The sequence below is a fragment of the Arachis hypogaea genome, chromosome 18 (assembly GCF_003086295.3).
Source record: "Arachis hypogaea cultivar Tifrunner chromosome 18, arahy.Tifrunner.gnm2.J5K5, whole genome shotgun sequence".
In the NCBI taxonomy this organism is placed as follows: Eukaryota; Viridiplantae; Streptophyta; class Magnoliopsida; order Fabales; family Fabaceae; genus Arachis; species Arachis hypogaea.
In genome coordinates this window covers 117,320,975-117,335,199 of record NC_092053.1, presented here as the reverse complement: position 1 = coordinate 117,335,199, position 14,225 = coordinate 117,320,975, and the positions used below count along the sequence as shown (strand labels likewise).

The window sequence follows — 14,225 nt, the reverse complement described above, 5'->3', positions numbered from 1 at the left end:
TATATACCGGGCCTATTTATTAGACCCGACCCTAGACCCGATGAAACCTATACACTTTCAGGCCACGATTATACCGGATAAAAACCAGGCGAAAACCGGGCCGTTAACATTACATTACCTTGATACCTTCTTATAAGCTAGCATGTAAAAATATCCAAATTTCCAAGACTCCAGCCATTATTTGACATGGTAAAATTCACTTAGAAAAATATAACAAGAACCAACTCTTCTCTAAAATTAAAGTATAACCATAATCAATACTAATATTGTCTAATAACACCAAATATTTAAATTAATACAAATAACACAATATTATGCATTAGTCTAAAATCTTATGCATTTTAAACATAAAACATTAACTTATAGTCTTATAATAACTAATAACATAAAATATTAAGGTTTACAATACTTAAATTCCACATAAGAATAGCCATCATCTATCACTAACAACACAAAATATTAATTGTGTATGATGACCGGGCCATCGGGTGGCCCGAGCCATAACCCGACCCGACCCGAATAATAACCGGGTCTATTTTTTGAGACCATAATCCGGTGAAATCACACCAAAATAGCCCCTAAAGTGTTCAGAATCGAGCCGGGTCTTCGGATCGGATCGGGTCATGCACACCCCTAGATATAATTAAACTATTTAATAGGATTCCCTACCTTTATAGCTCATCTATATATTCATATATACAAAAAGAATTATTAAGATAGTTTTATACATTTCATGCATGAAAATAGGAAATAGAATGATATTATCCACTACATTAAAATATAACCAAAAAAAAAAAAGGTAGATGAATGGTGGAAGAAAAAAAAATTCACCATAAAAGGAACAAAAAATTTTCAAGAATGATTTGTCAGATATAAATTACTTCTATTGATAAGCGAAAGTGTGTGCAATATAAAATTAAGGGATAAGTACTTTTTTCGTCTCCAAGGTCTGGGGTCGAAATCAAAATCGTCCCCGACCTTTTTTTGTTATTAAAATCATCCTCAACGTTATAAAACGTTATAAAATCGTCCTTTTTACCAAATTTATTTTTTTTATTACCCAATTACCCTTTATTAAAAAATTATAAAATAAAATAAAAAAAAAAAGAAAGGCTGAGGGAGAAAGAGAATCGGGAGAGGGGGAAAGAGAGGGGGGCGAGAAAGAGAGGGGGGTGGGAAAAAAGAGAATCCGGGAGAGAGGGGAGGGAGGGCCTCAAGCTCCGCCGCTGTCCGCGAGTTGCGTTGCTCGGTGGCATCAGATCTGCGAATTTGTTTTCTACTTCTGTGAGGGGAGGGGGCAGGGGAGAGGGGGGAAGGGAAAAGGAGAAGGGCGAGGGGCTAGGGGACAAGGGAAAAGGGAGAAGGGAAAAGGAAGAGGGGAAGGGGAAGGGGGAGGGGGACAGCGCCGGCGAAGGGGGGAAAGGGGAAAGGACGCGGGGTGGGGGTGGGGGAAAGGGGAAAGGACGCGGGAAGGGGTGTGGGGGAGGAGGAGTGGGAAGGGGAAAGGGGGGAGGGGATCGCCGCCGTTGGAGGAGCCGCGTCCTATCGCCGCCATCGCGCCAGTCACCGCCGCGTTACTCAGGATCGTCGCCTTGCCACAGCCACCGTCCATCGCGCCGCACCACACCACATTGCCATCAGGAATAGAGTGTGCACAGGAGAGGGAGACCGCCGCGCCTTCGTCGCCGTTCCTCGCCGCCTCCGCCTCCGCCTCGCAACCTCGCCGCCTCACCGCCTCTGCCTCCGCCATCTGCATCTGCTTTCTTGCTTTCTTGTTTTTTTGTTTTCTGTTTCTGCTTTTTGGTTTGGTGTTGTTTTGTGTTGTTGCTGTTGTTTGGGGTTCTTGGTGTTGGTGTTGGTTTGTAGTGTTTGTGATAGTGGTGATGGTGGTGTTGATGGTATTATGTTGTTGTTGTTACTTGATGTTCTTGGTATTGGTATTGGTTGGTGTTGGTGGTGGTGTTTGTGGTGGTGGTGGTGGTGGTGGTGGTGGTGGTGGTGGTGGTGTTGATGGTGGTAATGTTGGTGGCAGTGGAGGTGGTGGGCTGAGAAAGGTAAAGAGAAGAATGATGATGATGAGGGTATTTTGGTCCGAAAATTCGGAGAATGATGATTTTAAAGCGTTTTTAAACATTTAGGATAATTTTAATAAAAAAAAGGTCGAAAACGATTTTGATTTCGACCCCAGACCTTGAGAACGAAAAAAGTACTTATCCCTAAAATTAATAAGTGAATAATGTTATATGATGAACAACTATTATTATTTTTTGTCAATATTTGATCAGTAATAATTTTTACTCAAATTTACAAGGATTTACATACAAGAAGTTTATATTATAATTTGTATTTATCATTATCACAGTTGGCATATATATAAGTTATTGCAATTTGCATTTTCATATTTTTCAGAATTTATACATATGAATTAGTAAAATAGATTGTTAAAGATAATTCAGTATTTATACCAGTCAAATAATAATTAAAATTACTAAAAACTACTGGATCCTAAGAATTTTTCAAAAAACAATGAGCAATCTTACGTAATCATCAAAATTTATTATTTTTTGTCATCACTTAGTCAGCAATAATTTGCCAAATATTTACATGTGTTTACACATAAAAAATATATAATTCAAACATATATTTATTAAAGTTTGCACATATAAATCAATATAATTTGTATTTACTTTTTTTAAAATTTATATACATAATTTTAGTCCAACACTTGATAACAATAATTTGTATCTATATTTACATATATTTACACACAAAAAATATATAATTTATACTTATATTTATTAAAATTATATATACCCATAAATCAATATTATTTACATTCATATTTTTTAAATTTATATACATAAATGATAATTTAATATTTGTTATAGTCGAATAATAGCTAAAATTATTAAAAATTGATGCCCCTAGAATTTTTCAAAAACAATCAACCGTTTAATGTACTCATGATAAAAAAAAAATACAATTTGAGAAATTCGATATATACAATTGTGTGTTTTAAATATTAGTTTCAACTTTTAAGTTAATTATATAAGAAGTCAACTAATTCTTTAGGAGGTGGGATTTGAATTTATTTTATGCATGAAATAATTAATTGATAATAAATTTTTAAATAAAATTTAAATTTAAAATAAATTAATTTTTAATTTGTCGAAGTAAAAAATTCTGAATAAAAAAATTTAATTATTTTGTGATGAAATTTATTATTTAAAATTTAGTTAACATATATTTTAAGAGTATATAATAAAATTATTATTAGTAAAAATTTTTAATTTTTTAACAAATATATTAAAATTTTAAATTTTTTATATTTTTAATAAAAAACATTTTATTTTGTAATTTTACTACTTTTAGTGATAGAGAAAAGCAATATTATTAATTGTGGGGAGCTACTTGACAAAATAGTAGGAGGCTTGTATTTCTATATAAAGTCTTCGTAAGGCTATTTCCCTTGCATCTCTGGTCTAGTATTAATTTGTTCCTACTTCATATTAGTTGTTTCCTTTTTAATTAAGAGATGGCACTAACTGGTAAGCTTAGCACTGAAATTCCAGTCCACACACCTGCTTCAAAGTTCTTTGACCTCGCGACAAAGAAACTCCATCATGTTCAAAACGTCTGTGAAAGAGTGCATGCCACCAAGCTGCATGAAGGTGATGACTGGCACAGCGTCGGTGGTTCCGTCAAACACTGGACTTATGTCATAGGTAATAGCACACTTGATGCTATCACATACTGTAAAAGAAACTTTAGAGAATGAGTTATTTTTATAGCTACGAAGCCTATTTTATTCTTTTATGTGTTTTTTTTAATTAATTTTTATTGTGTTAATAAATTATTAAACTAATTTAATTAAATTTAGTTATTAAAATAATTATGTCATATAGTATTAATAAAAGAGAAGTGTTAGAAGTCAATAGATTTTATAATTTATACTCATTAATTAGTCATTATTAATATTTTTAATAGTGTGCGATTATATTTAGGATAATGCTAGGGAGACAAAAAAAAAACAGACAGAACTTGCTTTATTTAGCATTCATTAATTGTCGCAACAATTAATGAATTGTAAATAAGGCAAGTTATGACTGTTTTTGACTAATTTTATTTGGTTATCAAAGATTTCCGTTATATTTAATGGTATGGAATTATTCTTTTTTTTAATAGTTAAATACTAGCCAAATTTTAATAAAAGTGGTGACTTCCTAGATTTTTTTAATAAAATAATTAATATAATTTTAAGTATAGAAGATGATTATATAATTGTCTTTTTTTTATTTGGATTAATTAATACATCTATTTTTCTTCTGTTCTTATTGATCTTGATTATCAACCAACAGAACTATATATATGATGCGTGCACCTTAGAATAGGTTAGTGGGGGTACTTTCTCCGAATGAAGTTTTGCTCAAAACATGTGTAAAATTCATATGTATATGTGATGTGCAACTATTTCTAAATTTTATTACTATGGTCAAGTTATCAAAAAAATAGACAAATAGATTTTTAACCTTTTGGTTTCATATTTAAATCTCTAACGATTTGAAAATATATTTAAGTCATTGATTTTCTTAAAATTTGGACACATAGATCCTTCTATTCACTTGGGTTTAACAGATTTAACGAAAAAATCAAACATGACTTCCGTTGTACTGGCCTGGCCGTTATACGGATGCACACGTGAAGAGTTTTTAAATGAGACAAATTAGATTCAGGGATCAATATGTCCAAATTTTGAGAAAGTCAGAACTTAAATGTATTTTCAAATTCTCAAGAATATAAATGTCTTCTGGCCAAAAGGTTAAGGACTTATTTATCATTTTTTCAAACAATTATTTGAAATTTAATCAATATATTTATGAAGCCAAAATATAGTAAAAAACTAATTTTTAGTTAGTTAATATATATTAGTTAATTTTTTGTTAATTCTATTTTTTTTTTTGAAAATTTAGGATTTAGATATATAATTTAATATTTAAAGTTAAGTATTTATAATCTAAGATAAAAAATTTAAAATATATAAAATAACTTTAAAAAAATTAACTAATATTCACTAAAAAAAATTAGTTCTCTAACATTACTATTTTCATAATTCTTTTGTTTACTTAAAAACGTTTTTGATCCCAATAAATATATGAGTCAGTTTAGTTTTGCTCTAATTTCTTTGTTGGTATATAGCTTCTTTTCAAATACAAATTAGTTTTTTTTTTTCTCGGTTCATTAGATTGTGTTGAATGACGATATTGATAGAGACTAGAAAGAGATTTAGTTATAATTATAATTAATTAATTACAAAAAAAATTAACATACTTTTCAATAATTTTAAGACAAACGCGTATTCTTTTTTGTTGTTATTACTTATATATAATAAGCATAAAAAATTATAGGAAGGTAGGACCAAAATGGAAGCAAACATTTTTAGGATCTTATACTATTTTTACACTCATATTTCATCTAAAAATTTACATATATTCAGAAAAAAGCTGGTAGTAACTTACAAAAAAAAAATATGCAAATCTTTGAAAACAAATGTAATAACTTGAAAAACAAAAAAATAAAACTTTTTTTTATAATAAAATTGACATGTTATGCTAAAAAAAAGAAGAAAAAACAAAATAGTACAATAATAATAATAATAATAATAATAATAATAATAATAATAATAATAATAATAATAATAATAATATATGTGGGGAGAAGATGTTATGAAATGAAGAACATCATGAATTGAAAAGGAAAACAAAAAGTGAAGAGAAATTACCACAAGAGAGAAAATAAATGGGTGTAAAGATATGGCGATAAAATTTGGGTTCACATGCAAATAGTTTATTTTCCCAATATTTTATAGACATTGACCTGTTTATCAAGAGTAAAATTATATTTAATCTTATATATATCTTTCTTTTTTACTTAAATTTGTTAATGCTTCACTATAATATTAGATGGTAAAGTAACTACATGCAAAGAGACTATTGAAAGCATTGATGAGCAGAACAAGACAGTCGTATACAAATTCTTTGATGGAGATATCGATCAACACTATAAGTCCCTTAAGCTTATCTTTCAAGTGATTGAGAACAATGATGGAGCTACTTCTACTTCGACTAAATGGACAGTTGAATATGAGAAGGTGAATGATGATGTTGAAGCTCCATATGGCTACATGGAATACTTTGACAAATGTGCTAAAGAACTGGATGCCCATCTTCTCGAGGCATAAGCTACATTAATTAAGCAAAGAAGGTGTTTAAGAATTAAGTTAATAAAGTGTGTACTTATCTAAGTAAACTGCATGAATTTAGTCATGAAGAATAATATGGATGAATGTTTGCATCGTCTGCTATCCTTTGTTTGAATGGATTAATAATAATCGACTTGGATACGTTTATGAGAAAGTCTAAGGATCAGCAAATTTTGTGGTTTTTAGCCATCAATTAATTATTAATGATATTTTTAATGGTGTGAGATTGTATCTAATGGTATAAAATCATTTAATTTCTTTTTGATAATTATGTACTAGCCAGAATTTAACAAAAGTGCTGCCCCTAACACTCCTCATATATTATTGTTGATGATATTTCTTTGCTTATTCATTACACTTATGTACGTGTATGTGGAAAAAAGCTTATGTAATTGTATTATAAATAAAAATTGGATATTCACATGCTTTCTATTTTGGTAAAATTATTAGACAACTACTCAAATAAAAATAGCAAAAACATTTTTCTATAAAAATGCTTTACTTAAAAATGTGACTTATTTATTTAGTCACACTTTAAATAAAAATAACACTTTTATAAATATCAAATCTAACTATACAATTTATCATCCAAAAATTAAAAAAATATATTTTTACATAAAGATAATTATAAAATTATGGTAAATATTCACCAAATTATTATACAGTAAGATCCATCACTAAAAACTAATTGATGAACTTAAATAATATAAATATTAAAAAAAATATTAAACTTAATTACAAAAGATTATTACGTTGACAAATCTGATAATAAAAAAATTAAAATGCATTTATCTATAAAAAATAGGTTCTCTTAATACACTGTTCGAACTTAAAAAAATTATTTAAAATTCTCAAACTACTCTTCCTAATCTAATTAACCTAACCATTTTAAAACTCTAACCCTACTCAACTTTCAATTTCTATTTCTCAACCACCACCACTTCAATATCCGTCTCTGCCAACTCTGCATTGTTTTAAATCCCACTGCTTGTTATCGGATTTGTCAAAGGAATCATCAAAGAAGAATTAGTTCTTGAAAAAACACACTTTTTTTGTTCCTTCAAATCTCTTCAATTTACAACATTGTTCCTAAGTTCGTGCTTTGTCTTCTTCTTCGTACAAGGCCGCTAGGAATCTCTTTATTGGTGGATCACCTTATGATCTTAACTCTTTTCTAATTGCATCTTTTTTACTATCTCTAATTCTAATTTTTAATGAATACTACATCGATATTAATTCGATTACTATCAATGACAAATCTGTTAAATTTTCAAGCAAAGAGTTAGAGTTTGAGAATGAAATAAGATTAGAGTTTGGAGATAGTTATGTTAGATTAGAAGGAGGAATAATTTAAAAATTTTAAATAATTTTTTAAAATTTAGAAAATTTGTAAAATACAGCCCATCTAAATCGATGTGGGTATAATTTAATTTTAATTCATAATCAGATTTATTAGTATCATAATCTATATATGTTGATAGTTAGTTTTGATATTTTACTAAAAAATATTTAGATATCACTTAATATATTATTTAAAATTATAAATAATTTTTATATTTAAAATTTGATACTATCATATGTTTACATCAACTATTAAAAATTTTATTTCACCACTATTTTGTTTAGATGTTTAGAGATGACAACATAACAAGACATATTTTAATTTTTCATTACCTATATCTGTTATGAATAGTAACTATGTATCCTATTATTCATTCCATTACACATTGTGATGTAAAGCAAAGATGAATAAAAACCGATAAAGAAGAGAAGAGGAGGTCAGGAAGACACATGGGGACATAGTTATCAGACCCAGTTTGATTTGGTCGGATCGACCAAAAACCCAGTTATTCAGTCATTTAATTGGACCGAGTCATTCGTTAAATTGACTGTGCAGCGGATGCGTTTAAATTCGGTTTGACTCAATAGATTTTCATGAAATTTGGTGGTCCGGCCAGTTAATATAACTCGGTCCGGATCGTGTTTATTATTTTTTTTTCTAATACCTGAAACGGCGTCGTTTCAGACGCCTCATTTTCCTTTCAATGAAATCCTAATGTCCAAATCTGAGACTATGAGTGGAACCCTCCCAATCCAGCCAATCTCATCTCTGTGCTCTCTCTGTCTCTCGAGCTCGGCCGTCGGCACCCAGCACTCAGTAGTCCCTCACTCACAGGCTCACTGCCTCACCCTGACCTCGCCACTCTCTCGTCTCTCCCCTCACCTCGACAGTCGTCACTTTCAGCCTCTCGCGGCCTCACTTCATTGCTCTCTCAGTCTCTCACCTCGTCCCTTTACCTCGGTCGTCGTCGCGGTTCTGTGCCCTGCGTTTGGTTAGTCGGCGGTAGAAGCAGATGAAACCAATCAATTAAGCAGCAACTGCTCCCTCGGGTAGTGGTTGTCATTATCTTGTGTCGCGCCAGTTGCGATGTCGGAACCAGTCAATCAGGTGAGCTCCCTTCAAATTTTTTACTATGTTCTTTCATGAGAATTGTTGTTGAATCTGGTGGTTGTTACTGTTGTATTTGGTTTTAGAGTTATTGAACTAGAGAGAGATTGAGTTAGAAACTTAGAATTGTTATTGAGTCTGGTTAATGTTGTTGTTGTATTTGATTTTAGAGTTGTTGAACTTGAAAAAATTTGAGTTAGAAACTTAGAATTGTTATTAAATTTGATTAATGTTGCTGTTGTATTTGGTTTAGAGTTGTTGAATTTGAAAAAAAATTGAATACTTGCTGGATAACAAAGTTGAATACTTGTTAGATAATTTTTTTGTTGCTGGATAATGTTTTGAGACTTTGAGTTGATAACTTGTCAGATAAATTTTTTGTCATTGGATAATTTTTTTAGATCATTAGTTCTGTTTAAAAATTGATATTAGATTATTAATGTTTATTAGTAAAAACTTGTATTTTAAGTTTTAAGATATTATTTTAATTTTATTTATATAATTTTATATTTTTTTAATTATAATCAAATTAATTGAATAAATTAGTGATTTATCAGTTAAATTAGTAATTTAGTGATCCAGTCATATAATTGGTTGATTATCGATTCAGTTCTGATAACTATATACGAAAAAATGCATAAAAAAATGAAAAGTGAGGTGAAATTGGTGGAAAGAAGAATATAGATGGTGATGATGATGTATTGATGTACTTCTCAAAAAAAGAAAAAGACAAATAAAAAATGCAGGAGAAAGAGGAAAAATGCAACCAAACAAAGTGCATAAAGGGTGGCAATAGAACATTTTTCTTGCCGTGGTTGTATATGGATTAGAAATTAGGGTTCATCAAGTGTGTGTTATATTATTATTATTATTATTATTATTATTATTATTATTATTATTATTATTATTATTGTTAATGTATTTTATGTTCATAGTGGATATTATAAGCAAGTTTGAAGCAGGACCATTACTATCTACACCGATACAAAAGTAATTAGGAGGTTTTATTTTATTTTGTCTCAAAATCTAGTTAACAATTAAAAATTAATATTCTGCTCTAAATAAGACAAAATGAAGCAGATCTAGTTGGATCATTAGTTTATATTATCATTTTTTTTAAGTAGAGAAAGCTAACACATTAGAGTGGAGCAAAAACAAATCACACAACACATGGTACTGCATACAAAATTTATAAATCTCTTGTCATTTTCGATATTGCCATTAACAACTGAAAGGATTACTGTCAGTCTATTCTTTGTAGTTCAAAAACGTTCTCCTTTGTATGATCTCAACACCTGCTTCTTTATTATTGAAAATTCTGTCATTACGTTCTAACTAGATGTTCCAAATCACTACAAAGAACCCAGTCATCCATGTCTTTTACTCTTGTTTTCGATTGTGCATGCCATTCCAACTCTCAACAGTTCTCTCATGGTTCCAGGAATAGCCCAAACTCTACCAAAAGACCTCAACCAAGTGCACCACACCTGCCATGTTAGTTCACATAGAAGAAATAAATGCGGAACAGATTCTATCTCCTTCTTGCACAGTACACATATATTATCACTGTGAATAATAACGCCTAATCTACTCAACCTCTCTTTGGTATTAACTCTACCAACTAGCACAAACCATCCAAAAAGCTCAATTCTCGGAGGTACCACTCCTCTCCAAATTGAACTTGTGAAACTATAGCTCGTTATCTCGTCTGACAGAGTCTCCGATTGTAGGACCCTGTATAAAAGAGTAAGTAAAAAAAAAATACTTTTGCTATCAAACTTCCAAACCACATTATCCTCTCTACCATTTGATAATTTCACTGGTCTTAACCTCTCATGAAGCTGATGGACAAGTTCCAACTCCCATTGGAATAACTCTCTTCTCCACTGGAAATTCTGTAACACCCTACCATACAGAGTCTTATGCTTAAGTCATAATCCAGAGATGGCAAGGTATTACGACCTCTAAAACAAAAATCTAGTAGGTATAGTAGTGTGAATAAGGATTATAACTAGGAGCCTTTGTAGAAAAAAAGGGGTAAGCAAAAATCGCAACACGAAAGCGCAACACTCCGATCGATAACGCAACGAGCAAAGGATAAGCTAATGCGAGATCATATATATACAAAGAGTGTCAAAAACGGGAATATCAAAACTCAAATCCGGATGCGAAGATAACCGGTTTGAGCATAGCAATATATATACATGTAATAAAATAAGGAAACCCCAAGGAAACCCAAAGGGACACAAATACAGAAACCTATTCTCCAAAAATCTCCTATAAGAGGAGTCATCACAGTTGGTATTATGTAATGGAGATAAAAGTATCTAAGCAAAACATATAAATCAAAACAGAGTCCCGAGAACAAGAATCTTCGCTAATCCAGAAGTCTCCAGCATGCTTCAGCGAGAAACCTCACGCCCTGCATCTGAAAACCACAAAATCCGCATGGGTGAGAACCAGAGGTCCCCAGCATGGTAACGGCTTCCACATATATAATACATAATAATAGAGGAAAGCCGAAGGCAATCCTAGAACTTCCTCCAGATAATATCAAACAAGCTAAACCGTAAGTGGCAACTGACTAAAGATCCTTCAGTCTAACTAATACTTCCCTTTCCAATTCCTTCAGACCTCCCAACCACCAGCAGGAGTATAATATAGCAAACACAGTTATATCAGACAAGAGATTTACAAATAGGAACAGATAAGGCATTTAGACAATTAGCAAGTAATATGCAGTCAAATAGGCAATCTCAAACAATTCATTTAGTATGCATATGATGAATGCCTGTCCCTAGTAGCTGATGATATCATCTGTCGGTTATAGAGCCAACCCGACAAGTCCTGGTAGCTAACCATTTGACTGTCCCTCTGTCGCGCATCCCCAACTCGAGTTATACTCATCATAAACTTGATCATAATCATGATCCATATCCATCACCCTCACTGGTGAATATTTACGGGGGCGAGCTCATCCAGGCCTTTCACAGTGCCCGGCCACACTTACGATATAGGGTCAAAAGAACTTTGAGTCTCAACCTGGAGCACGTGGTGGCTAGCCACTGCTTCCTCCTAGGGAAACCCTCATCTCCGATGGTGGAAGTGCAAACATTCACAATTCATTCAACAACATATATGCATTTATACTTAGCCATAATCATGGCTCCGCCGTAACACGGCAACAATCTAGCCATCCGGCTCACGGTTAAATCCATAACCAGCCAATTCATTAACAATTACAGCCCTTCGGCCCATGGCACAACAAGCACTTCCACCGCCATCCTCTGCATCTCACGTAATCATCTTTGATCCTCATTGATCATTCATTTTTCCCTTGCTTCACTCGTAGGTTACCACATTCACTAGCTCCTTGTCTCATTGCTAGGCATATCATAATGATTTAAGACATAAGTGGTGAGATCGGAGGCTTAGAAGTATGAAATTTGGCTTTTAAAACTCAAAAATCAACTTTGGGATAAAAACAGGGCCACGCGTACGCGCACTCCACGCGCACGCGTGGATGGCCACAAAACTCATCGGCGCGCAAGCGTCATACGCGCAAACGCGCGGGTTGAAAAATAGCCAAACGGCGCGCGAGCGTCAACCACGCGTACGCGTGGGTGTTCTTGCGCCCCAGGCATAAAACTGGCATAACTCTGGCACAACTCTCAGGAAAATGGCTGGGCATTTGGTGCAGCGCATCGACGCGCTCGCGCACACCACGCGCACGCGTGGATGGTGCTTTCTTGAAGAATGGCACGTACGCGCCAAGTGCGCCTACGCGCGGGGGGTTATTCTGCTAAAAATTTTCTAAGTTAAAAGCTGCAGAATTCACAGATTCAACCCCCAATCTTCCGACGGACATAACTTTCTCATTTTAAATCGTTTTTCACCCGTTCTTCGAACGGCATGGACATACCGAATCCAATTTCATTTCTAAATAGATTTGGCACAAATCCGAGGTCCGTAGTCCAAGTTATGTCCCGTCAAAGTATGCCCAAAAACCATGTTTTCATACAAAACCACAAGGTGCTATTTTCAAAACAAACCATTTTCAACTCCTTTTAAAATCAACCAAAACATGCCAATTTCATCCCTTTTCTTTGAAATCAATCAAAATGTACCAAAATCAACATCAAGCCATCCTCAACTCACACATTGACACTTTACCAAAATTTCCAAAACCACATCCAACCATTTTAACACTTCTTAATCAAATGGCTAAAGGACAAACACAATACCATATCATACATCCTTCCTCATCCCAATTTCCAATAATACCACTTCCAATCAACCATCATTATACATAATCAACATCATACTCACCATCAATATGGTATCACCCATCAATTCAACCTCAATCATCCATCAAGCATATATCACAACATGCATTTCTCATATATCACACAATCAATGCACCAATATTCATAATCACATATATGATCACATCATATATCTCAACCATTCAACAACATCAACAATTCAATGCCTATCTTAGGGCCTCTAGCCTAAGTATTTCCTACCACATTACATATTAGATACGGGAAACCGAAACTATACCTTAGCCGATTTCCCAAGCTCAACCAGAGCACTTCCAAACCACTTGTCCACAAGCTCTCAAGGTATCAACACCTTCAAGAACAGATTTTATCACACAAAACCCTCTTCCAAGCTTTCCAAAATCACCAATCAAGCTCCAATATTCACATATACACAACCTAAGCCACAATCATCATACCCATACACAACATCTCAATACCCAAACATCATAGAACAACAAATTACACTAGGGTTGAGAATCTTACCACACCCAAGGTCCAAGGAGATAAGATTAACCTTCTCCTTCAAGAGAGTTGGGTCCTATAACATCAAAGAACCCAAAATCTCAACATTTTACCCATGAAACTCGAAAACAAGGGCTGGAATTTCGAAGAGCAAAACGTGGCTTACCTCAAGATTGATTGTATGGGTTTTGTGGAGCTCTCCGCGGTGAACGCATGGCCACAAACGGTGTGGCGATCGGAACTTTAGATCAAAAGTTATGGTGGTTTGAAGATCAAGTGAGAAATAGAAGTTTGAGAGAGTGTTCTTCCCCTCCCTTACTCCATTTCAGCGTGTTTGAGTGATAAGTGAGAAGAGAGAGTGCTGAAAACTAGGGTTTTGGTTTAGTTTAGTTGGGCCAAAGGCCCACTTTAGGTCCGGTTGGCCCGGTTTGGTCCGTTCGGTCTAATTTTGGTCCGATTTCTATAAAATTGGTACCGAAATTCTCGTCTCAATCTCCTCTATCATATTAAGCCATAAAAATAACATTTTTGGCTTTCTAAAATAAATTCTCATTTATGTGTTAATTAGCCGCTAATTAACCGGGTCTTACATCCCACCCACCTAATTGGGAATTTTGTCCACAAAATTCGAATTCAATTACCTGAGAATAAGTGCGGATAATCCGTTCACATCTCCGACTCAAGTTCCCAAGTGTGTTCCTCAACACCGCCTCGACTCCAAGCCACTTTG

General features: G+C 33.2%; 1 protein-coding gene across 1 annotated transcript; it reads left to right on the top strand.

The window, feature by feature from the left end:
* Positions 1-3,424: 3,424 nt before the first annotated feature.
* Positions 3,425-6,527, top strand: LOC112772721 (MLP-like protein 43). Its single transcript, XM_025817719.2, has 2 exons — positions 3,425-3,725; positions 5,961-6,527. Exons 1-2 carry the CDS (start codon positions 3,536-3,538, stop codon positions 6,236-6,238), a joined length of 468 nt encoding a protein of 155 aa, XP_025673504.1. The 5' UTR covers positions 3,425-3,535; the 3' UTR covers positions 6,239-6,527.
* Positions 6,528-14,225: the final 7,698 nt, after the last annotated feature.

Bases quoted from the DNA above. Each gene is read 5' to 3' on its own strand.
- LOC112772721 (XM_025817719.2), top strand. From the start codon at position 3,536: ATGGCACTAACTGGTAAGCTTAGCACTGAAATTCCAGTCCACACACCT. The intron at 3,726-5,960 runs GTAATAGCACAC...CTATAATATTAG, and splicing joins ACACTGGACTTATGTCATAG to ATGGTAAAGTAACTACATGC.